This window comes from Lactuca serriola, chromosome 4, assembly GCF_051521515.1.
Source record: "Lactuca serriola cultivar US96UC23 chromosome 4, Lser_US96UC23_V15, whole genome shotgun sequence".
NCBI lineage: Eukaryota > Viridiplantae > Streptophyta > Magnoliopsida > Asterales > Asteraceae > Lactuca > Lactuca serriola.
Genome location: NC_136411.1, coordinates 11,328,575 through 11,355,405, shown reverse-complemented (window position 1 = coordinate 11,355,405; position 26,831 = coordinate 11,328,575). Strand labels below are relative to the sequence as shown.

Sequence of the window (26,831 nt, the reverse complement as noted above, 5' to 3'; positions counted from 1 at the left end):
AGTTCTACAACCTTGATGGATATGCAGAAACTGATAACTGAAACAAATTACATATTTTGTTATCAATTGGTTTTGGCTCGGTCAGTCCCGACAACTCAACAAGTATTTTGCTCACCCCTACATCTTGATATTGATGGTTGTGTCCTACTTTCAATCCTGCATAGTTGGTCCGCGAACAACATGGAATCATATAGATTGATCATGCATATTATGCATTGAAATCTCTTATATTTTAAATATATATTATGATCACAACTGTAGAACTCGTTACTCGGTACCTGTTCGGCCGACTACCGAGTAACGAGTACTCAGGAGTACTCGGGGAGTACTTCGGATTCGGTAATTGATGTAGAAATATTTTTAGAAAACTTATATATGTCAAAATCATAAGTTAAAATCTTAAGTCGATTGAAATTTATAACAAATTAGATACATATGAATACATAAAAAACTGAAAATTACATAATGGTCTCAGTTCATGAATAATTACTGAAAATTTAAGATATATATGTAGTAATAATCACATGTGTGTGTTAAATAATAAATCGTTAGGTATATTATACATATTAATCACCGAGTTAATCGAGTTTGACAACACTGCTCAGTTCAGTAAAAGGCCGATCGGGGAGTACTCGGGATTATGTAACTCGCCTCGGTAAGGGGCCGAGTAGCGAGTACTCGGTGGAGTAATCGACCAACTCGACGAGTTTTACAACAATGATTATGATTACCACTATAATTTTTTACAATGTCATTGGCTTACATAGTTTTATTGAGTTACCCACATGTTATTTGATATGACTTTTTAGTCCGCCTTTTATGTTAGATGTGTGCCTTAACGTTAAACGAGATGCAAAATGAACTCGGTATATGAATCTGGTATATTAGCAGAGATCGGGATATAAAAGATAGTTCTTGGTGACAAGATTGTATTAGCCATTAGACTTGAGAGAAATTACGATCTTATATATGTTTTCCACACTTTTATGCTTGTGATTTGTTCGAAAAAAAATAATATGTTGATTGTATTTTATAAAATTTCATATGCATTGTCCTCAATTACCCAAATATCTCCTCATCAAAATGTATCTCACAACTACTAACCTAAATACCTGATTAGTACGAGCTTGGTCAAAGGCCGTTGACTTTGATAATTTTGCTTGTGTTTCGGGGACCTCACGGTATTTTATTAGAAACTAAGGTGAAAAATGTATGTACTTCATAGTACAGGGGTCCAAGTGGCTACTGCTTTTGAAAACACATAGACGAAATCGGATGAATGGAGTGTGCCGCGAAAGGAAGTCCACGGCGGTGCTCGGGACCAGCTAACCGCCGGTGCGGCGGTTGTGGTGCTGTTTTCTATTGTTCCGTCTCTCATCAGGTTTTTCATATTCTCCTTAAATTCGAGCACATACACAAAATTTATTATCATCTCTAGTAAGAACCCTAGATTCGCACATTTTCCGATACTGAAAATTGTTTTATCACTTTTTTTTATCGCTTTAAATTGATGTATTACCATCTTTGTTGCAAGCATCAAGTAGAAGCTGAACGTAGTAATGCACCAAATCCCCAATTTTAATCTGTGGATCACCTTCACTTGATGCCTGTTTTCAGTTAATTACCTTAATTTGATGCTGATGACTTATAGTGCTGATTTTGTTTAAGACATCACATTGGAGAGTTCACAAAGAAGAATGTGGAAGACTCAAACAACAGATGTGCCGTGTGGTGCTGCTAAATGACTTCCCTTTTACTTTTTCCCGGGAAGCTACTTATCAGGTAATCACTTTATGTAGTTGGATTTGTGAGACCAAAAAGGCCAAATTTTGAATTCGAGATTTATATGAACTATTGAAAACAAAATACCATGGTTGGGAATATATTTTTTCAAACATTCTGACACGTCTTGTATCAATTCTGGTTTGGAAATGTTAAAACTCTGACCTCAAAAGCTAGAATGTTATCTTAATCAATGGTGCTTCAAGGTTTTGGGTAATTTGTATCGAGTTACTTGACTGAAGTGTTGCAGGTTTGTGGAAAGGTGGAGACTAGATGCTCATTCTTGGATAAACAGGGGATCCACTGTGTAGGATTCTGGATATGTGAATGTAGCTGTGGGGCTTCGATTACTTCCTCAGATCATTTGAGGTTCCTTTTTGATCCTTCTTTTCCCCTGATGTTTCAATACACATGGGGTCTCATTGTTTATTCATTTAATTGGAAGGTATGATAAGGGCTGGAATCTCTCAAGTAAATTATGCCCTTGTAAAGGTATTGTTGTAAATTTTCATTGGTGTAGTTTCAGATCATTTATACTTACTTCTGAAAGCTACTCTACACAAACTCAAAATGCAGGGCCTTTGTCTATGTTAACAAAGAAATTAAGTAGTTGGAATGAGTATTATGAATGGAGAGGCATCCCTTTAGATTCTCCTGTTGCTCTGCTTCTTCACTGGGTAATGTAGTTTCATTGTGTACCATATAATGTATACTTCATAGAATATGTCTTTATTAGATGTAGTGCATATGGTTACATACTTATATATATATATATATATATATATATATATATATATATATATATATATATATATATATATATTTTGTATTTCCAGCCATTGACCATATATAAGGCGATTCAACTTGCTTATGTGAAACAGTTAATCCCTGAAACTACTGATGAATTGTGCATACACTACCTAGGTATTTTCATGACTTTTAGAACCTGATTTAGCTTATTATGTTAAAATAGTGTTCTTTTGTGGATTCTTGATTCTGATTAATGGATTGGCTTTGTGAAGGGCCAGAAAGGGAAGTTTATCAACTTGCTGTATTTGGGGAGTTGCATGCTTTACTTCCTGGAGTCCGAGTGCATATCGATTTTGTTGGACCTGCTATTCCACATGACAGGTCAGCAATTCAGCATCACATGTTATTTAGAGATTCAGCTTATTGAGAGTAAAAAGAGTAAACTAAAGTACATTAATTTTCCATTTTGGGCAAACAGGGATGGTGAGACAATTACTCTTTGTAGCTATGCACATTGCATTGAGGCAAATTGCAGCTGTAAATCTGTCAAAGGTGAATTCAATTCACACACCACTTCCGATAAATCTTCATCAATTACAATAAATCTTCATTCAGGTCTTTATCACAACCGCTACTCAGATCTCACCAAGGTTATATATATTATATATTCTTACTTTCACAAATATTTTACGATTAGAAGGGCATTTACGTCTTTTTGCACCGACAACATATTGATAGTGAGTCCAAGTCCTATCTTGTTCCACTTTTTTGGGTAGAACAGAAAGTGATACTTTTTGTCCCATTGACATCAATGTTTTTCTCTTCTGTTTGACAAAAGGGGTCTAATGGATGTACTTCTTTATGGACAGGAATTTATTCCTGATTTAATAATTGCTCCAAATGCTGGTATTGCGGCCTACAAAAGCTGGCTACCAACTATCGTATGTTTTATTTTTTTATTTTTTTGTGTGTGGGTGGTATGTTTATGCATTTATTGTTTTTTTATGACTGAAATTGACAATTTACTTTCAGGAGCTGGTAAGAGAAATAGAAATCCCAACCATTTTCTCTGATTATTGTGAAGAAGCTTGTCATCTTGCAGCTAATTGTATAACCTCTGTGACTGGTAGTCCACCCACAATACCTGTAAGTTTGTTTTGTTACTGGTTGAAACAAAACATGGTTGTATAATTCGTGTCATTTGTATATATATATATTTTTTAAAAATATTGGTCTAAAAAAGGTAAAAAATTGTTGGATAAATATGTATGTAAGATTTTCTTATTTGTACAAAAAGAAATAAAACATTGATTTTGGTGATTTGTAGTAAAAAGATTGTTTGGTTTTGGGACAGGTTCAGTTGAACCCGTTTAGGCAGCCTTTGGCTATTGAAGACACTGCTTTGGTTCTTCCTTGCTACTCGAATTGCTTTCTTTTTGGGATATAAAGCTGGATTTTTTGTTTACTTTAGTTAGCAACCTCTATTTTCTGAAAGAATGAAATGTAAAATATGTTTTGTTTTGTGTGAAATGAAACTTATATGTTGTTTGTGATGGGTTTTAGCCATAAGAACTTTTCTATGTGCGCATGCAAAACCCTAATGCTTGGATCTAGGCTCTCTAATAAACATGCTTTGAATCCAAGACTTCTAATTACTAATTAGGTTAAATTACAACATTGAAACAGATCTAGAATCATACCTTTGAGTTCCTTGTTGATCTTGAGGTCTTGGAGCTTCTAGAGTCACAAATGTCACTCCTCTAAGGCTTACAAACACCAATAGCAAGAAGAATGATTTAGGAGAGAGGAGAGGGAGGAATTTCGACCAGGGTTCTCTTACTTAATCAGAGGTGTCGAATTCCCTATGTCATGGGGTCTATTTATACTTGTAGACTCCTTAAGGGTTACAACCTAAACCCTAATTGGATAATCTTCTCTTAAGGCTATCCAAATCCATTCCATAGATAAGCATATGGACGATTTTAGCTATCCTAATACTCTTAGAATTCGTCCAAAGCATATCCTAATGGATTTACAGTCTAAAGCTTAACTATCAAACAATTGACAGTTTATACCCCTTTATTTAATTAATCTCTTTAAGTCACCAAATTAATTCTAATTAATTCTATGACTTATATTAATCAAATAACAAATATATTATTCATTATATTATTCTTATAATATATTAATAATATTTACTCTCTCTTAATAAATCATCCTATCAAGTTGCTATGGTGAAGGCAACCCAAAAGGACCATGCATAACCGGATCAAATATTTGCCTAATATAGTTGCAGCCTTAGACACTATTCCAACAGTCTCCCACTTGGATAAGTCTAGTAACTATATTCATAAGTACAATTCGGTTTGCAATCATAGCTCTCAAAGACGTTGTCAACTCTGATCTAATCAATCTTGTCCTTTAGATAAGGGAACGTACAGTCCTCTGTTGGATATCATGCTGACAATCCTATGGAATGGTTAGTCACGCATTTAGGTTTCTCGATCTCTGATTTATTTGACATAGAACTTAATCGAACACATCAATTCAGTTCTGACCGGGCCCGGCATATAAGTCAAATCAAATCATCGAGCGGCCGAGATATCGCTTTTACCTTCTTAGATAAAAGTTACAGATAAACTTCGACTTATATGCATTTACTTATTCATTTACCAACTGTACACAACAATACGTTTTATAACACCAAGTTACTGATGCGTTTTCGTATTATCAATGTACAATCAATTAACAAATAATAAACCATATATCTAGGTTTTAAGACTATATGATATTATCGTCTTGCGATCACCTTTTATATCGTATTCCATAAGGTCATTCCAACAAGCGCGGGTCTATTCCAATGCTCAAAACTAGTTCATAAGCACTCATGAACGTTGCAGCAATCTTTTGCTATGTCTAACACCATTTAAACATTCTACACACCAATTCATGACAATCTTCCTTCATATCTACTCCCAACATATGAACGATTGTGGACCATTTGAACAATTCGATTATTCCTAATAAACTCAATTATTCTGGAAGTCAAAACATGCAAAGTGAAACAATAGCTAAACAATTAACATAAGATAGTAACATTACTCATAAATAAAACTCCTTTATTTAATCATCAAATGTCAATTACATTTATCTATTACACGTTTCTAATACTATCTAATCTATGCTAATATCATCCTTCAGCCCAATACTCCTAGCATGCTGCAAGTGCTTAACCCTACTCAGTCCCTTCGTAAGCGGATCTGTTGGGTTATCTTCTGATGATATCCTCTTCACTACGAGTTGTCCTTCTTCTACACGATGTCTAATGAAGTGATACTTTCTGTCGATATGTCTTGATCTACCATGATCCCTCGGTTCCTTGGTCAAGGCAACCGCGCCTTCGTTATCACAGAAAATCTCCATTGGCTCCTTTATGGCAGGTACAACTCCAAGATCACCGATGAAGTTCTTTAGCCATATTGCCTCCTTCGACGCTTCGCTCGCTGCAATGTACTCTGATTCGCACGTTGAATCAGCTACGGTTTCCTGCTTGGAACTCTTCCATGTCACCGCTCCTCCATTTAGGGTAAAGACCCAGCCCGACTGCGAACGGTAGTTGTCCCTGTCGGTCTGAAAACTGGCGTCACTATACCCTCGCACCTTCAAGTCATCACTCCCTCCGAGGACTAAGAACCATTCCTTCGTCCTCCGAAGGTACTTAAGGATGTTTTTCACCGCAATCCAATGTGCTTTGCCAGGATTCCCTTGATATCTGCTAACCATGCTCAAAGCGAAGGCTACATCAGGGCGAGTACAAGTCATAGCGTACATGATTGAGCCAACTGCGGAAGCGTATGGTACTCGGCTCATTTCTGCTATCTCAGCTTCGGTACTCGGACTTTGAGTCTTACTCAATTTGGCATTACTTTGTATCGGTAGTTCTCCCTTCTTTGAGTTTTCCATACTAAAACGTTTTAGTACTTTCTCTAAGTAAGTATTCTGACTAAGTCCAATTAGTCTCTTACTTCTTTCTCTTACTATCCTTATTCCCAAAATGTAAGAAGCCTCTCCGAGGTCCTTCATAGCGAAGCACTTCCCGAGCCAGGACTTAACTTCCTGCAGAGTCGGGATGTCGTTTCCTATGAGTAATATGTCATCGACATATAGAACGAGGAAGCTTACTATACTCCCACTGGCTTTGACATATACACAAGATTCGTCTTCGCTTTGTACAAAACCAAACTCTTTGACTTTCTCATCGAAGCAAAGATTCCATCTGCGAGACGCTTGCTTAAGTCCATAAATGGACTTCTCAAGCTTACACACTCTATCCGGATGCTTCGGATCCACAAACCCCTCTGGCTGAGCCATGTAAACATCCTCAGCCAACTTTCCATTAAGGAAAGCGGTCTTGACATCCATTTGTCAAATCTCATAATCATGAAATGCGGCAATTGCTAGCATGACTCTAATAGATTTAATCTTCGCAACTGGTGAGAAAGTCTCATCATAGTCAACTCCGGGAGTTTGAGTAAAGCCCTTCGCAACCAATCGCGCTTTATATGTGTGTACGTTCCCATCCACGTCGGTCTTCTTCTTGAAGATCCATTTGCACCCAACGGTCTTGCGTCCGGGCACGTGATCAACCAAATTCCAAACTTGGTTATCATACATGGATTGGATCTCGCTATCCATTGCCTCTTTCCACTTTACAGACTCCGGGCCTGCCATGGCTTCCTTATAGCTATTAGGTTCATCAAGGTTTACTAGTGTACCATCACTAATATACGTGTCCCCTTTGGTAGTAATATGAAAGCCATAAAACTGGGGATGAACTCTAACTCTATCGGAACGTCTAAGAGGTAAGGATTCGTCAATCGGTTCAACCGGAGTTTCCTCCTCGGGTTGAACGCCAGCGGTAAAGGTTCCTTCATCTATCGACTCTTGAATCTCTTCAAGTTCGATTTGCCTCCCACTGTCTCCTTGGCTTATGAGTTCTCGCTCTCGGAAAACTCCTCTTCTCGCAACGAAGACAACATTGTCCTTCGGTCTATAGAAGAGATATCCAAAGGATGTCTGCGGGTAGCCGATGAAAATACATCGCTCACTTCGAGGTTCAAGCTTGTCGTGAGTATCTCGTCTTACGAAAGCCTCGCAACCCCAAACCTTGATATGTGCCAACGAGGGAGCTTTCCCCGTCCACATCTCGTGAGGTGTTTTGGCAACCCTTTTAGTAGGGACTCGGTTAAGGATATGGGCGGCAGTCTCTAAGGCATACCCCCAAAAAGAGATTGATAGCGAAGCACGACTCATCATAGAGCGAACCATATCTAATAAGGTTCGATTACGCCTTTCTGCCACACCATTCAACTGCGGTGTCCTAGGAGGCGTCAATTGTGAAACTATTCCACACTCCTTGAGATAATCGTGGAATTCAAGACTTAGGTACTCTCCTCCTCGATCGGATCGAAGTATCTTGATTTTCCTGCCCAATTGATTCTCCACTTCATTCTTGAACTCTTTGAACTTTTCAAAGGTGTTTGACTTTTGCTTTATTAAGTAGATATACCCATGTCTACTATAGTCATCGGTAAAAGTCACATAGAAGCGGTTCCCATCCTTCGTGGTTGATCTAAACGGTCCACATACATCGGTATGTATTAGGTCCAATAGACCCTCGCCCCTTTCACATGTACTCGTGAAGGGCGACTTAGTCATCTTTCCAAGCAAACAAGACTCGCATGTGTCATCTTCCCTAAGGTCGAATGACTCCAACACTCCATCCTTTTGGAGTTGGGCTATGCGTTTCTTGTTGACATGTCCAAGACGACAATGCCACAAGGATGCTTTATCCATACTAGTGGAAGAATCAATATTCAAAACATCATTTCCTAAGTTATCAACAATCATAACGGTTTCATATATTCCATTACATGGTATAGCTTCAAAGTAAAAGACACCATTTAGATAAGCCAAAATAGAACCATTCTCATTATTAAAAGAAAATCTAAATCTTTGTCTATATAAACCATGAAATGAAATGATGTTTCTTGCCATTTCTGGCGAATAGCAACAATTGTTCAAATCTAAAACTAAACCATTCCTAAGCACTAAGGAATACACTCCAATCTTGGTCACAGGCGACGATCTTCTGTTCCCCATGATTAGATTAATCCTTCCTTGCTCCACATCCCTACTTCTTCTTAGTCCCTGCACATTAGAACAAATGTGATAACCACAACCGGTATCAAGAACCCAAGAAATAGCATGATTAGAATCGTTAGATTTGATTGTGTATATACCTGCGAAAGATGGCTTAATCTTTCCTTCTTTGATTGCTTGCAGGTAATCCGGGCAGCTTCTCTTCCAATGTCCTATCTTGTGGCAGTGGTGGCACTCTGCCTCCTTCGGGTTAGAGCAGGGCTTGGCGGGATCAACTTTGGTCCCACTAGAAGAGGCACCATCTCGGGCTTTCACCTTGCGATAGTTCTTCGATGAAGCTTTCCTCTTCTTTCCCTTCCCTTGTCCAATAGCCAAGACAGGAGCAGCGGGCGGATTGGGAGTAGGTGCAACAGACTTGTCTTTGAAGTTGCTCTCAGCAACCCTTAAGAGACCTTGGAGCTTGCTTAGGGTGACCTCTTCTTTGTTCATGTGGTAGGTCATCCTAAATTGATTGTACATCGGAGGCAAAGAGTGAAGCACCATGTCGATCGCCAAATCCTCACCGAAGTCAACATTTAACTTGCGAAGGCGGTCGACATACCTTTGCATCTTTTGCAAGTGCACGGTAAGAGATTCTCCATGACCCATCTTCGCGGAAATCATGTTAGTGAAAATCTCGTACCTCTCTTGTCTCGCGTTTTGGTGGTACCTTTCCAATAAGTCTTGGTGCATCTCGTACGGGTACATGTCCTCGCAGGACTTTTGGAATTCGGAGTTCATGGTGGCGATCATGATGCAATGTACCTTCGTTGCATCTCGCTCATGAGTTTCAAAGGCGGTGATTTCGGCTGGAGTAGCGACTTCGGTGTTGATTTTCTCGAGCTTCTCATCAAGGACATACTCTTTGTCCTCATAGCGAGCAATGGTGCGAATGTATCTTATCCATTCGCTAAAGTTCGTTCCATCGAAGGTGACCTTTTGGCAAAGGCTCATCAACGTGAAAGAACTAGCAGCAGCGTTGTTTGCGTTTGACATCTACAATTAGAAAAGGACAAAGATAGATTAGAATAAGAATCCCTAATTATCACCCAATAAGAAAAATTAGGGCTAGGATACAACAATAACATTTACATACTAGAAAATGGATGCCGTAATCTAACATGCAAATAAATTGAAGGTAAGTGAATGACGATTCACTAATTCTCCATCACAAAACCTAAACTATTAGTCCTAAGTGTTTTTTTTTCTTTTGAGAATTCCTAGGTTCGGATGAGATTCATTGAAACTATTCAATGGCATGTTTAAATCTCGATATGCCCCTCTAGTTTGTGACTGGGATGCCGAGGATCACAAAGCGGGTGTGAATTACCATGCAAATTCACATGGTGCCTTCATTGTAACGATCACCTATTCGATGTGCCGGTAAACCACACACGCTCCATCGAACTATGATAAACAATGAATCACCCTTTGCCACCTTCGCTTAGAACCAATTAGTGTGCCGGTAAACCACACACGCTCCACTAACATCTTAGCAAGGTGCAAAGTGTAATTTCATGGGATTGCATCAATTCACTTTTCCTAAAGTAACTAGGATTGAGAAATTTTAAAAATATGTGTAGTTACTTTGTATTTCTTATTATACTTTTAATGAGAGGATGAGGTTGCCCTATCCTACCCGTTCAGCTAACGACCCTCCACCAATCAAGCAAGCGGTAGGTGTGAGTGTACACCCATTAAGCGCCATTTTATAGGCCGCAACCTTATACCCACCTTATAGATCGGCTTCGTGAACGAGGCCTACTAACGGTAAGACTAGCATTTAGTTATACATATATATATATATATATATATATATATATATATATTATTCTAGTAATATCATATTAGTATAGGGTTGTATTTTAAAACTTTTAAAATCTAGGGTTTGAAATTTAAGTTGTCTAAATTAAAACTTTTAATCACAAAAGTAAATTTCAAAACATGAGGGTAGGTTTTAATCATTTAAAACATGGAGGATCAAATAACAAATAATTCCAATTAACAATTAATATCCTAATTATCTATATTTGATTTATTCAAGATTTCTTTGAAAGATAATTACCAAAATAGTTAAATAATTAATTAATTATCATATAAGGAAATTAAATATTTAATTAGTTGATAAATATCTTTTTCTAGATCAAGATAATAGTCATATATATCATAAAATCGGAATTAGGTTGATCTATTATGATTAAGGTAAGTTTCCATAAGATAAACACAAAGAAATCCCGAATCTGGTCATTCCTGACGCCTGGACTCGCCGAGTGCACAAGGGGACTCGCCGAGTCAGGCCTACTCGCCGAGTCCACCTTGGGACTCGCCGAGTCAGTGACTCAGAACCCTAAAAATCGAATTTTGCAGGTTTGTTTCAGTTAATCAAGCAACAATTTAAAGAAAACCAAGCTAGGCTCTGATACCACTGATGGGTTTTAGCCATAAGAACTTTTCTATGTGCGCATGCAAAACCCTAATGCTTGGATCTAGGCTCTCTAATAAACATGCTTTGAATCCAGACTTCTAATTACTAATTAGGTTAAATTACAACATTGAAACAGATCTAGAATCATACCTTTGAGTTCCTTGTTGATCTTGAGGTCTTGGAGCTTCTAGAGTCACAAATGTCACTCCTCTAATGGCTTACAAACACCAATAGCAAGAAGAATGATTTAGGAGAGAGGAGAGGGAGGAATTTCGACCAGGGTTCTGTTACTTAATCAGAGGTGTCGAATTCCCTATGCCATGGGGTCTATTTATACTTGTAGACTCCTTAAGGGTTACAACCTAAACCCTAATTGGATAATCTTCTCTTAAGGCTATCCAAATCCATTCCATAGATAAGCATATGGACGATTTTAGCTATCCTAATACTCTTAGAATTCGTCCAAAGCATATCCTAATGGATTTACAGTCTAAAGCTTAACTATCAAACAATTGACAGTTTATACCCCTTTATTTAATTAATCTCTTTAAGTCACCAAATTAATTCTAATTAATTCTATGACTTATATTAATCAAATAACAAATATATTATTCATTATATTATTCTTATAATATATTAATAATATTTACTCTCTCTTAATAAATCATCCTATCAAGTTGCTATGGTGAAGGCAACCCAAAAGGACCATGCACAATCGGATCAAATATTTGCCTAATATAGTTGCAGCCTTAGACACTATTCCAACAGTTTGTACTTTGTAATGGATGAAAATTACTCTATGTTTTTATTCTACATAGAATGTAAATCGGCATAAAATAAGTTGCTATTTGATGCATCTAAACGGTTTTTTTATATAATAAGATTAGATAGGGAATTTTGAGTTATCCAAAAACATGCACTAGTTCTACACTTCTACATATGCTTATTTCCCTTCTTTTTTTTTCCAAAAATAAACTTACTCCTAAGGGTGTAAATGAGTCGAGCCGAGTCGAGCCTGAGCCTGACCAAGCTCGAGCTTGGCTCGTTTAATTTTGAGGAAGCTCGAGCTTGATTCGAGCCTTAAAATGAAGCTCGAGCTCGGCTCGTGAACAATTTAGTGTGCTCGCGAGCCTAATCGAGCCTGAACGAGCCTCTCTCTCTCTCTCTCTCTATATATATATATATATATATATATATATATATATATATATATATATATATATATATATATATATAGGCTCACGAGCCCATTAATTGAAGCTCGGCTCGAGCTCGTTTAATAAACGGGCCTCATATTTAGGCTCGAGCTCGGCTAAGACTCGTTTAATTCGATCTCGAGTCAAGCTTTTAACGAGTCGATCCCGAGTAGCTCGGCTTACTTACACCCCTACTTACCCCATTTATTTTATCTCCCTTTACTTTTTTTTTCATCTTTCCATTTAGGTTGTATTTTGCAGACTAATTAAAAACCTACATTTTACCTAATAAGCTACATGGTAGTAGCTGGTGTAAAGTAATAGTGATCCGTACAAACTAGCTAGTTTAGCTAGTTTATAAACTAGATGACAAATATAAAACAAAGTAGCTAGTTTGTAAACTAGATGACAAATATAAAATGACATAAAAACATTTAGGGCGTGTTTGGCAAAAGTAGTTGTTAGCTGGAAGCGGGTAGCGGGTAGCTGGTAGCGTGTAGCTGGTAGCTGGTAGCAGGAAGCTGTAGCTTTTATTTGTTATATTAATGTTTGACAAAAGCAGCTGGAAGCTTTTGAAATATATAAAATTACATAAAAGGACAACTGATTAAAAATAAAAAAATATATAAATATATTTTTAAGGGTAATTATGGAAATTGTTTTCAAAAGCTTCGGAGCGTTTTGTTAAAAGCTACATGAAGTAGCTTTTAGAATCGGAGCGTTTTGTTAAAACTAAAAGCTAAACGCTCGTACTGCCAAATGAAGCTTTTTGTTTAAACTATAGCGTTTTGTCAAAAGCTAAAAGCTAGAAGCTCCCAAACGCTTTCAAAAGCTCCGTACCAAACACGCCCCTAAATTAATTGGGAAATGAAAATACAGTAGCACTTGTGGAAAAATCTTCATAAGTTATTTCAAATAACTTTTAAAAAAATTAGTTTGTTGGTCTCATCAAACACCATGTTGTAATAAAATCAAAAAAATAAGTTGGCATATACATATCAACCAAAGTCTTTTTTTAAACGACACGTCCAAAAATAATGTTAATACAATATCATATTCTTATAAACTTTTCTCTTTTTAGCAATGTTTCTCAAAAAGCAACCACCGTCCTTTTTTTCCTTTTGGCCCAAAGTAAAATATAGTAAAAAAATATTTCTACATCCTTTTATAAAGTTTTTGGAGATACAAATTGCAACCCAAATCTATTTTTCTCTTATTGAATACTTATTGTATTCTTTGATGTAGTCATTAAATATTTCTGAAGAAGTAAATAAATTTAAACATTATTACATTCATTAAAAGATCAAACGCTTTAGAAATTATTTGAAATCTATATTATTGAACTTCAGTTATTCAGAGATTTATGAATTATGAGGTGCTAGAGTGAAGCAAGAGCATTCTACGAGGACCATACTGTAAAACTTGAAAATCATAGTTCCTAGTCTGAAATTACAGACAAATTAGCACAGTATCTCCTAAAATCAACCGATCAAAGTCTACACCTCGATACTCACGACGCCTTACAAACTTTGACTTCACCGTAAAAATCAACCCCCAATTCATCGATCTCATCAGCCAAATCACACTCCCAATCATTCAATGGATTAAAATCGTCAACATACACTGCACCAATTTCACAAATTCTTTAGGATTCCACAAGTTCATCCTCCAGCTTTGTTGATACAAACAAGGATGTGGTTATGGAGGGTGCTGTGTATGCTAATGTTAGGTTTAGGTTCAGTTTCGGAATTCGGTGAAGCTTTGAAGTTGCCTTTTAGAGTTAACGATGTCTTACCTGTTCTACCTCGTCAAATTTCGTGGCCTGTTATGAACAGCTTTGGTAAGGCGGTGGATTTGTTGCCGTCGTTCGTCGGGACGATTTCTCCGAACAACGGGACACTTCAGTGGAAAGGTGCTTGTTTCCATGGCAATGAAGCTCGTATGGACTTCACTGTAGGCGATGATCGTGGTTTGGGAGGCGGGATCATCCATCTCAAGGTTCCGTCTCTTTCCTATGTCTTTAATTGGCGCAAAATCAGTTCGTTTCCTTTCATCCTTATTCTATTTTTCCTGTGTTTAATTAAGTTTTTAGCTTGTTTCTAGAGTAGTTTTGAATTTCGAATCAAACAGATAGGTCAATTTTCCCCCTTTTTGTTTGATCCAAATGAATAAGGATCCTATTTGTGTTGATTCTGATCATGTTCTTGCTTTTGTTTTTTATATTCTTCAGACTTCTGAAGCCCACAGTTGGACATGTATGGATCTCTATGTTTTCGCAACACCCTACAGGATTACCTGGGACTACTACTTCGCAGCAAATCAACATACTTTGCCATTTGAGTCCTGGGAGGAACCTGCAGAGTTAGAATATGTACACTACACCCACATCAAATTCAGATTTATAATCCTTTTTGGTCTGATTCATGACTTAATTCCACTTTACAATCATCCATTGTTGATATTCAGGTAAAGCAACATGGAGTCTCTGTATTTCTGATGCCTTCTGGAATGCTAGGAACACTGCTTTCTTTAGTTGATGTTTTGCCTCTGTTTGCCAACACAAAATGGGGCCAAGATGCAAACCTAAAATTTCTAAAGACTCACATGGGTGCTACTTTTGAGACACGATCTAAGCCATGGCGTGCAACTATCAATCCAGATGATGTTCATTCTGGTGATTTTCTAGCTGTTTCAAAGATCCGAGGAAGATGGGGTGGCTTTGAAACATTGGAAAAATGGGTCACAGGGGCATTTGCTGGTCATACAGCAGTTTGTATGAAGGACGATTTGGGAAATCTTTGGGTTGGTGAATCAGGACACGAGAATGAAAAGGTAAAAAGACTAAATTACCATTTTACCTTCTCACATTCCAAAAAAACAAATTTCACAGGGGTGATGCATTCTGGAGCATATGGTTATATTGTAGGGTGAAGAAATTATTGTGGTGATTCCATGGGATGAATGGTGGGATTTGGCACTTAAAGATGAATCAAACCCACAAATAGCTTTGTTGCCTTTACATCCTGAGATACGTGCAAAATGGAATAACACTGCAGCATGGGAATATGCTTTGAGCATGTCTGGAAAACCTTATGGTTATCATAACATGATTTTTAGTTGGATTGATACCATTGGTGACAATTATCCCCCACCTATTGATGCTCACTTGGTCAGTTTCCATTTCTCACTTTCTCACTTTTTAATATTTTATCATTTTTTTTTTGTTTTAAGTGTCTGGAATACATTTTGCATATTTCAGGTGATTTCTGTCATGTCTATGTGGACTAGGATGCAGCCTGCTTATGCTGCCAATATGTGGAATGAAGCCCTAAATATGCGTCTTGGGACAGAGGTAATTGATTTTGCCCTAATTTATACAAAGATTTATGTTTGTATTTTTTTTTTCTTTAAGGTATTTATTTTGGTTTTAGGGTTTGGATTTGTATGGGATTTTGGAAGAGACAGAAAAGAGAGGCATATCTTTTGATGAATTGATGACAATTCCTGAGAATGATGAATGGGTGTATAGCGATGGAAAGTCTACAACTTGTGTTGCTTTTATTCTTCAAATATATAAAGCTGCTGGAGTTTTTGGGCCTTTTGCAGATTCTATTCAAGTCACCGAGTTCACTGTAAGAATTTCAAATTTATAAGGAAAAATATTTCTACTTAAGCTATTAAACATGGCTCTGTGTTTTTACAGATTCGTGATGCTTATATGCTGAAAATCTTTGAGAATAATCAAACAAGGCTTCCAAAATGGTGCAACAATGGTGATGATAAGCTTCCATTCTGCCAAATACTTGGGAAGTATCGCATGGAATTACCTTTGTACAACACCTTACACCCATATTCCAATATGAATGAAAACTGCCCTTCTCTCCCTCCAACTTATGAGAGGCCTACACATTGCTAATATTCTAAAAAAATTGTAAGCTCCTTTTCGTAAAATTGTCATGTATGTTTGATTTGGACTATATTGTCATTTCTGTATGTATGTAACCATGCTCACAATATATATAAGAAGAGAGTATGCGTAAGCATAAGTAGGGATTCTTCTACTTGTTATTGTTTGTGTATAGTGATGGGAGTTTTATGACATATTATCTATTATATTTTTCTTGCTGTTCAAACAAAAAAATAATTTTTTTTTCCAACAAGAATTTGATAAAATAATAAAATATCATTGTCTTTTTGTTTCGAAAAAAAAATCGAATGTTTCTTTTAGATTTTAATTTTAAAAATCATCAAGAACACCGCAACATATTTCATTAGAATTGTCATATTCAAAGTTATTTAAAATATTTTGTGATATTTAATACTTCTTTGATTAATCAACACCCAACAATTGCTTGGTAATATAAGTTTTTCGTTTTATCTTTGAAAATTCCACAACCACCTTATTGAAAAAGGTAGGTATTTTAAAAGTCTAAGAATCTTCTTTAAGGTGTGATCCTCATTTAAACTACAATCCATAATAGAAGATTCTAAATTGGCATAAAAATTTCAAAGTCAAAAGTCTACATTTTTCCTCGTTTCTTCGTTTATTTCGATCAGAAACCCATATTAGTATTATGATTACTTATAATGATAAGTACAGGTGAACATATGTTGATTATCGTATATCACTTAATTATATTCGTTCGTAAATAGTAATCGTTAATCCAATCCAAAATATGTATACAATCAAGTTCTTTATTTAATTAAACCTACAAGAATGTGTCAAAACAAAAACTTTTAAACTAAATAATTTAATTTTAGTTTTAATAATTAAAATAATTTAAAAAAGTATTCTCACCAACGACCTGGTACATGATTTTCGTACTAGACAAAGATATCGATATTTTTATATTATATTGTTTCTACCAACGACGTATTCTGGCCGTACTTGGTTAACAAAAGTCAAGGTGTAGACATTAATATTAAAATCAAAGATAACAGTTTTTACTGTTTTATGTGAACATGTCAAATCCTAAATTCAACTTCTGAATAAATATTGTTCTAATAAATACATAAAGATGGGTCATATGCGTAAATTGAAATTTTAAGTACGACAATACTATTTAAAAAAAAAAAAAAAAAAGATATACACACGAGTATGTTTTCTTTTAATGATGTTAAAATCGATTTAAAAGATGCGAGTGACATTTAAATACCATCAAGAAATTATTGAGATAACTTGTGACCCTTGCGAACTCCTTTTATTTCAACTGTTCAAAAGTCTCTTACCATTTTATAAAATTGTAACTTTTGTTCTAGAATGTTGTATTCAATGACGCATGCATCAAAATTTTATCAAATTGCTTGCTTTTAAACCCGGATCGTTCCAGTCAAGCATTAATAAAATCGAGTTAATAAGAGCATTTTTATAATGATTAATGTTTTTAGAGAATATCTATTTTGTTATATTATTTTTTCGGTAAAGCCTATCTTTATAAAGCATCCCAATCCAAAAGCTTTTCTCAAGTTCTTTTTAATAACCATATACTTATCATCTTATATGAAACATATTATAAACTGATGTTTTAGACATATATATGTATAAAAGATGATTAACGAGATAAAATGAAAAGTGTTATTAAGTAGATGTCGTAAAATGTAATATCACAATAGATAATTAAGTGATTGAAAAATATTAAGTGGTTGATAAAAGTAACAGTTGTGAACTAGTTTTAACCAAGAGTTCACAATTATACAATCAAATTTAAGTAATTAACCAAGAGCTTTAACTAATTACATAAATATTTCAATGGTGTTTAACATGAACAAATACGAACCATACGTAAATGGAAACAAATTCACATATAATTTGATGATCAAAGAATATATGACATTAGAAGATTCATTATATCACAAATGCTGAAATGCATTAACAAACTCTAGTTATTAGTATAGGTAGAAACAGGAGAACAGTTTTAGTTAGAAAGTGAAAGTGATTTTGAATGTATGACGAAATTGAGCCACATTCTTATACTTAACGTTTATATGCTTAAGAACATATAGTATGGACAACTTGAAGTGGTGTTATAACAAGAAGCAACAAGATGAGAGGTGGTGTTCATGGTGTTATAACACCATGTTGAGGAGAGAGATAGAGAAAAATAATTTGGCAGCTAATAGGTGATCACGTTTTTTTTTTTTTTGTCATGGAGACAACAAGAAGCACCACAACAAGATGCAACAAGGAGAGGGGGGGGGGGGTGTTTTTGATGTTATAACAGCGTTATGGGCTGCCAACTCAACCACAACAAGAAGCTACACGACCCACACCTTATGCTCTAAGTCATACTTGTATTCCGTATTCGAATGCCTCTTTGTGTATTCTCCACCTTAGCCCTCCAAGCTTCATGCACTTATCACTTAATCATCTACATTCCAAATCCATCAAAGTTGCACAATTAACTCTAAAATCAAATTAACATGCCTTAATAATCCATATTATATTTTCAAAATAGAAACCTAATAGTGGGTTGCTATTTTTAAAAGTAAAAAAATACGCTCCAATAAAAGATTTTAAGTGGTTAATGAATATTTGTAGGTCATAAAAAAACTCATATTTGAGATGCTCCAATTATTTAATTCAATTTTTATTAAACATGTTAGATATAATGTAAGAGTATTCATAAAATTTAAATATAATTTAATTTATTTTTTTATTTAGATTCAGTTGTTACATAGCATTTCAGAGTTAGAAATGCTACATTACGAACATGTTCTCCATGTTTCAGACATGTCAAATAAAGAGTCCGGAATGGAAAAATGTCTGAAATATCATATTTCAGAACTCTTGCATCTTGATATAGAACTCTTGCATCTTGATATCACATCTTACTTATCTAACTGTTTTTCAAACAAAGTGTTTTTTATCCGGAATATCATATTTTGAACATCATGGTGATATAAAAAAATAAGGTAATTAATTTACATACTCAAATAATTATGTAGTATTTTTGTGAATGTCTAAAGATATTTTTATATCAAATAAAACCCAAAAATTATTAATTTTACATATTTCATAAGGAAGATTTTTCTGAGGATTAAAGAAAGAGAAAGTAAATATCCTCTTACATTTTATTCTTACTATCTATTTAAATGATGATATGTGTCATATCAATTATTTTAAAATATAATTAAATAAACATTAAATGTTATACATGTCACCATTTAATTGGATATGATGATATGTAATAAAGAATATTTAATTTCTCTTCACAGTTACATTGAATTATTTTTGGTATTATTATAATGTAAGACAAGTTGCATGTACAAAATGAACATAATTTAGTTAAATGATTTGACCAAGTCATTATTCCCGTTGGAAAATTGGTCCCTTTTTCTTTAAGAGAAATTGAATATCCTCCTATTTAATGCTTTAAAAATCGGTTTGAACCGGCCGGTCAAATCGGTTGGACCGAGAACAGGGAGAGGGAGCGGTTCAACTATCACCAGTTTTACATTGATTTTTGAACCGGATTGAACCAGACAGTTTTTAGAAAAACCCGGTTGAACCGGTCAAAATAAACTGGTTGAACCGGTTAAACCTAATAAAACCACATGAAAAAAAGAACCATTTACATAATAAACTTTGGTGATTTTTTTCAAATATGTTTAGTTTTCTCTAAATAAAAACATATGGTAAATTTTATAAATTTTTTGATGTGTTTGTATTCATCTAAAACTATATTTTGTTTCGGTATTATACTTTATTTTCTTTTTGACGTATATGGATTGATGTAAAACACTAAAACTTATGGTTATGTGTTATTTTAATGTATTTGGATTCATGTACAGCTTATTTTTATATGTATTTTTAATGTTTGAACTTATAAATATCAAATTCATAATTTATATATGTATGTATGTGTAGGAAAATAAAAAAAAAAACATGAAAAATATAGACAGGGCCGGTCCAGACGGTGGGCAACCCGGGCGACCGCCCAGGGCCCACATTTTTTGGGGGCCCAAAATTTCTTGGCTATGTAGTGTATATATAAAAAACATTACCTAAATGATTTGTAGGGCCTAAATTTGGTTTATACTCAAACTAGATCAAAAGATAAATAATTTGACTTGATTGTTATTGCTAATTGAACATGTTTATAGTGAAGAATAAATGATTTTTTTTAATCTTTATTATATTTTTCTATAAGGGGCCCTTTTTTTTCTTTTTACCCTGTGCCCCATATACGTTTGGACCGGCCATGAATATGGAAATCGGTTCAGGTCAAACCGGTTAAACTGGGAACTGGTCATCATACCGGTTCAACTAAAAAACTGGTTTTTAAAATATTGTTCCTACTTTTTATTCCTATATATCATCGTATCCAATTAAATGGTGACATGTATAACATTTAATGTTTATTTAATAAAATTTAATGATATTTTAAAATATTATATAACACATTTCATAGTTTAAATGAATAGAAAGATTAATAGGAACAAAAATGTATAGAAATAATATTTAATTTCTCAATTATGAAACTATCGTATTTATTTTGAAATATAACTCGTTTTGGGTTTTTGGGTTTTGACCAAAGAAATGTTAAAATGCGAGTAGACAACGACACTCTCATTATTTTATTTTATTTTCTTTAAAACGATTCCCACAACAGTCCTGGCCGCCCTTCTCCTCTCTTTCTTCCTTCCGACCTATTTTGACAAATTCCTTCTTCTAATCTCCATAAATACAAAACTGAAAACTTCATTCCACAGATTCATACTAACACAATGAAGATCGCTGCTGTTCTCTTCCTTTTCTCTGTTTTCTCCTCCTCAATCACCGCTTTTCCACATTTTTTCCCCAATGTTTCATCCATTCCACCGTCGTTATTACCAAACATCACCGCCGGAGCTTGGGATAGCTTCAACAATCTCTCCGGCTGCCATTTGGGTCAGAAAGTTCCTGGTATTTCCAAACTCAAAAACTACTTTCATTACTTCGGATACATCGGCAACATCAGCAAAAACTTCACCGACGACTACGACGACGCGCTTGAAACTGCGGTGAAAAATTACCAGCTCAATTTCAATTTAAATGCTACCGGCGAACTCGATGAATCCACGGTGAAGCAGATCTTAAAACCGAGATGTGGAGTTGCGGATATTGTTAACGGATCTAGTACTATGAACTCCGGTAAAGCCGCGTCGATGACCGGACATACAGTTGCTCATTATTCTTTCTTCCCTGGGACTCCGCGGTGGCCGCGGTCGCGACGTGATTTGACATACGCGTTTGAGCCGAGAAATCAGTTAACCGATGACGTTAAGCGTGTTTTCACTAACGCCTTCGCTCGGTGGTCGGAGTGGACACCGTTGACGTTTACCGAAAGCAATAACTACAACACCGCCGACCTTAAGATTGGATTCTACGGTGGAAACCACGGAGACGGAGAGGATTTCGACGGAGTGTTGGGAACATTAGCTCATGCATTTGCTCCGCCGAGAGGATTACTACATCTTGACAGCGACGAGACTTGGATTATCGACGATGTGTTCGCGTCTGGATCTCCGTCTGCGATGGATCTGGAATCAGTGGCGGTGCATGAGATTGGACATCTGTTGGGTCTCGGACATTCGTCGGTGGAAGATGCGATCATGTTTCCGACGATTTCGTCGGGAATACGGAAAGTAGAGCTCGCAAGAGACGACGTTGAAGGCATTCAGGTGTTGTACGGTACAAACCCTGATAGCAATAGTACAACCGGACCATCCTTCGGCGAGAGGGAAATGAGTGGGGCCCACGTCATGTCGTCTGTAGTGGTCCAGATCATATTTTTGGCCGTTGGATTAACATTATTTGTTTTGTAAAATTTTTAATATTCTTTTTTTTTTTAATTTTATTTTAAAATTCCCAATGATTATTCCGGGTTATTGAGGAGGATAGTTGTATTTTGACTATTGTTTTTGTATATTCTCTGTTATTATATATTATTGTAAAATGAAACATTGTTTTCTTTAAGAGAATATCTCATATCTGTAATCTTTTATTAAGTTTTATAAATAATTAATATATTAAATAAAATTATAACGGCTTTTTTTTTTTAATAAAGGTTTGAATGTTTGATTATATTTTAAACAATTTTAGACCAAGAAGTTATACGTTTCATTTTAAATGTTTTTTTCTTAGTATGTTTTCAATGTCTTCACACGTTTTTTCTTTGATTAATTTCTTATCGCATAAGTAATCATGCCAACAAGGAGACCCTTTTTGCTGCCTTATATTTCCTGAAAAAGGTTCTTGTTTTAATAGAAAACAAAATTTAGGTGTGGTTTAGATTTTTGTTATGGAATCAGATCGAATGTTTTCCAAAATATTATATAAAAACAAATAAACTGAAATAGCTATTAGAGTAGAAACGTGTACTTTATAATCTGTATGTGAATTATTGTTGAGGTCAAAACTTATGATTTAATTAGCAAAATTTTATCAACAAGCAGCCTAAGCTGAGTTGATTGAATCACTGTGGATCAAGCTAGTGTATTAAGGGCGTGCCAATAGGTCATAGGTGGGACAATTTGGACGACGGGTTAGGTCGTCTAAATTTTTAGGACCATATTTTTATATATTTTTTATTACTCGGTATATTCTAATCAATCCAATTGGTTAAATTGTTGTTCATATTGAAATGAATCGAGATTGATAATGAGTTTGTTAATGATGCTCGAATATGTACTTGTTTTGAGTGCCTAGTTATTTTTTATCGGTCTACATGGATTGATTACAAGTCGAAATATGGTTAGGGCTTTTATGTGTCTTGAACTTATATTAAATGCGGTTAATCTCAATTTTATAATATTTTCGGATTTTTTTATAGTCCTCATTTAAAAGGAGACATTTTCATGTTAATTAAAATTTGATTATTATATTTTAATTACAAAGCTTTGAATCTAAAAAAATACACAACCGAATGGATGAATAAATGTAGAGATTTTGAAGTTTGGAAAAACATTTATTTGAAGAATATTGTCCCACGTTATTGCTCAAACAAAAAGAAAAGGACAAGAAGTTTGTATAAAGTGGGAGTTGAGTCTAAAGCTAAAAAAAATAACAAATTAGTTCATTAATTAATAATTAGTAAGCTAAGTCTTAGTTTTTTGGTTTTGCTTGACTAAAACTTGAGTTCGAACCTTAAGTCGAACTTTGGTTTGTTTCGTAACACAAGTCATCTCGAAACGAACTAAACCTGTTGGATAATTCACAAGTCGAGCTCAAGTTTTTTTAATGAGGCTTGCATCGAGCCAAACTTAAACTCGAGCTTTTATAACTTTAAACAAGTTGGGACAAATTAGGTTAGGTTCGGGATCGACTCGGATCGTTTACACCCCTAGTAAGGAGTCACTGACTTGCAATTGTAATATCTCTTTTAATTAATAAATTTTACAAGAGGTGCCTCCTCGTTTACTAAAATAAATTTGTAATGTTAAGGGTCTCATTTTTTATTAGTTTGTATTGTTATCTATCCCAATGGTAATAGGATTTGCCCTCCTTCTTTGAGGTCGATGGTTCAAGTCCCGTCTAAGACATATGCGACATTAGGAGTAACTTAGGGTATGTTAGATTTAAAAAAAAAAAAAAAAGATAGCCCATATAGATAATATAGCCTAGTCTAACCATGTAGCCCATTTTATTTTGTATCTTGTATATATATTTCATTATCAATGCAAAATCTTAGTTATGGAAAATTAATTCATTTACGTGAAACATCCCACAAATAAGATCTAAAAATTTCATTTTAAAATTTATAAAACGGTAATCCAAAACATTGTCATACATCCAAGATGGATCAAAGTATATTACTACATCATAAAATATCAGAGTAATCATATGAATGTTGAACAAGATAGTGTGTGCACTACAATCACCCCGAGCTCTTCCCATTTGCACTCGAAGTACCTAAAACATAAACTGAAAACTGTAAGCACGAAACTTAGTGAGCTCTAGGGTGTTAGGAGCACAGGTTGAGGAATGTGATGAAGGCTTCCTTGTATGTTCTTGTTTGATTGGGGCTTGGAGGTCTGATACGACGCGAAGACCTGGTAGGATCAGTTAATTTTTGTTGGCCCAAGTGTTGTTGTTGGTTAGTGGATCGAGGGTAGGCTCGAGTGTTGTTGTCGATTAGTGGATCAAGGTTAAGCCCAAGTGTTTTCAGTAGATAGCTAAGCAGGGTTGTCAGAGCCAAGTAGGAGTATGACATAGTTTGGTATGTGACCAGTTGGTTCTCATCGTGATGGTGCACCTATGTGTGTGATTAGCATGACAATGTTTGGCCGAGGAGGTTTCGATCCAATCAAATCTGCAGGTTTTCGGTTAGTTTGGTTGATGTGAGGAGTTGCATTATGAAGTGGAAGCGAGAGCTGATTTCGAGGACGAAGTTTAATTCAAGCGGGGGAGAATTGTAACATCCTGTTTCCCGTCATTTCTTATTTCAGGGTCGTGGGTTGGAAGTTGATTGTGTGAAAACTTTGGACCTTAAGGAGGTAAATATTAGACCTTGTGGAAGGAGGTAATGATGGTTGAGAGATCTAACCCTTGAATTGTGTTTTGGGCCGAAGGGTAAAAAAGGAAAAGTCATAGGTCGGGTTGCATGAAATATGGATATTTGCTCGATAAGTTTTTAGTCCAGGATATTTAGATAATATTGTAGAGTTCTTCAACATTTTTCCATGGATATAAAGAACGTTGAAAACGGAGTTGGAACAAAGAAGTTACGACTATTTGCAGTTATGGCGATTTTTAGGTTAGCCGCATACGTTGGGCGTACTAGGGCATCCCTAGTACGCTAGGTGTATGTTGTCAGTGTCCAAACACTATTTTTGTGGGTGAAGCCTTATTTCAGCTCCTTAACTTCCCCAAACCCACTCTATCTCAGCCTCCACCTCTTCAACACCCTATCTTGAAACCCTAACCCTAGTTTGAGCATTATAAGCAAAAAGAAGGTGTTTTTAAGTGCTTTGGAGTGCTCTTGGTGCACCTTGGAGAAGAAGGAACTCATTAAAAAAGCGTTGCTTGCATTTGAGTTTGTAGATCTAGACCTTGTTCACCTTGATCTTTCTTCTGGAGGTATAAAGTTTGAATCTTGATGATGAAATTGTTAGAACTAACTAGTTTTGGGTGTTATGAGCTTATGGTCGCTTTAAGTGCATAAAGTTTAGATCTTGGAAGTTTGTGACATTGTTATGGATAAATTTGGAAACTTTATCCATCTAAACATCATATTGATTCAGATCTGAAGGTTAGAGACTTGGACTTAATTGATTAAGATGAAAAAGATGCATTTTTGGTACCTTTATGACTTAAAGACTAGATCTTGTTTGTTGGGACCATTCTAATGGATCAAGTAGGAAACTTTATCCATAATGGAGCTATTAGGAACCATAAAAATGTGATATTGGTCTTTCTATCCCTTCCATGCAAGCGTTGTGATGTCTTAATGGATTAATTTAGGGTTTTAGATTTTGGACCTTCCTTAGCCATGGAAAGTCATAAAGGTGAAAACTTTATAACTTACGATAATGTTTTGAGGCTAGATCTGGGTTTGGGTGAAAAGTCCTTAAGGGATTAAGTGCTTAATGGAAAGGATGGAACCAACTCGAGTATGTTGGCCGTAATTTTCGTACGTTAGGCATACTAAGCCATCCCATGTACACGGGGCATGAGTTAAGTATGTAGGGCGTAGTCAACCATCCTTGGACTTTGACTTTTGTTGACTCTGTTGACCGTTGACTTTTTGACCAAGGTTGACTTTAGGTCAAACTTGAGGGTTTTGATTGATGATTAAGATTTTATATGGTTCTGATGTTAGTAGATCCGCGGGAGAAAGCAGTGTAGCAGGGAGTGTATCACAGTGTTCTCGGGTTTCTTCATTTCAAGTGAGTTTCGCCTCATTGTACCCGTGGGTCGAAGGCACCAATGCCGGTCCACTAGTTTTGGTTATCTGTTAGTAGAGGGATACCTTAGGACTGTATATAGTCATGTAGGATAAACCGATGACTCTTGATCTAGGCTCTCTTGTCTGTTCCTCGTTTGGTTGTGGCTCTAGAGTAGGATCACTTGTCTGGGTGTCTATCTCACCTCTGAGTATATACGGTCATGCATTCCTTTAATTGTTGATATTTAGCATGCTACCATGTTGTGGTTATCCGTTAGATTAGTATCCTGGTATCGAGTATGTTGCTATGATGTACTTATCTGTTAGATCTGTATCTTGGTATCGAGTATGTTGTTATGTTGTGGTGATCCGTTAGATCTGTATCCTGGTATTAAGTATGTTGTTATGTTCTAGCAATATGTTAGATCTGTATCCTGGTATATGGTATACAGGATGCTGCTATGCGGTAGTGATATGTAGATTTGTATGTTTGCCTATACTTGTTGGTTATCGTCTAGTGGAGTGCCCTAGGGACTGTATGTAATCATATAGGATAGTGTGAGAACTCTTGATATAGGCTTTCTTGCCTATTCCTCCTTCTGTTGTAGC

The 26,831-nt window shown here is 35.6% G+C and overlaps 3 protein-coding genes across 5 annotated transcripts; all 3 read left to right on the top strand.

Annotated features, from left to right (window-relative positions):
* The first annotated feature begins 1,239 nt into the window (after positions 1 to 1,239).
* On the top strand, positions 1,240 to 4,085 carry LOC145101032 (zinc ion binding protein). 3 transcript variants are annotated; one of them, XM_079038203.1, is made up of 11 exons: positions 1,240 to 1,381; positions 1,669 to 1,782; positions 2,045 to 2,151; positions 2,228 to 2,274; positions 2,359 to 2,459; positions 2,619 to 2,706; positions 2,805 to 2,913; positions 3,011 to 3,182; positions 3,402 to 3,473; positions 3,565 to 3,678; positions 3,887 to 4,085. In XM_079038203.1, exons 1-11 carry the CDS (start codon positions 1,280 to 1,282, stop codon positions 3,977 to 3,979), a joined length of 1,119 nt encoding a protein of 372 aa, XP_078894329.1. In that variant the 5' UTR covers positions 1,240 to 1,279; the 3' UTR covers positions 3,980 to 4,085. The 3 variants fall into 3 exon arrangements, with proteins under 3 accessions (XP_078894329.1, XP_078894330.1, XP_078894328.1); XM_079038204.1 differs by having other exon boundaries at positions 2,033 to 2,151; positions 2,664 to 2,706; XM_079038202.1 differs by having other exon boundaries at positions 2,033 to 2,151.
* Positions 4,086 to 13,846: 9,761 nt separating this feature from the next.
* LOC145101031 (uncharacterized) lies at positions 13,847 to 16,415 on the top strand. The gene is made up of 7 exons (XM_079038201.1): positions 13,847 to 14,352; positions 14,585 to 14,725; positions 14,821 to 15,186; positions 15,281 to 15,523; positions 15,614 to 15,706; positions 15,786 to 15,986; positions 16,058 to 16,415. Exons 1-7 carry the CDS (start codon positions 14,047 to 14,049, stop codon positions 16,268 to 16,270), a joined length of 1,563 nt encoding a protein of 520 aa, XP_078894327.1. The 5' UTR covers positions 13,847 to 14,046; the 3' UTR covers positions 16,271 to 16,415.
* A 4,531-nt stretch (positions 16,416 to 20,946) lies between these two features.
* On the top strand, positions 20,947 to 22,317 carry LOC145101030 (metalloendoproteinase 3-MMP-like). Its single transcript, XM_079038200.1, has one exon. It carries the CDS (start codon positions 21,082 to 21,084, stop codon positions 22,159 to 22,161), a length of 1,080 nt encoding a protein of 359 aa, XP_078894326.1. The 5' UTR covers positions 20,947 to 21,081; the 3' UTR covers positions 22,162 to 22,317.
* The last annotated feature ends 4,514 nt before the right edge of the window (positions 22,318 to 26,831 follow it).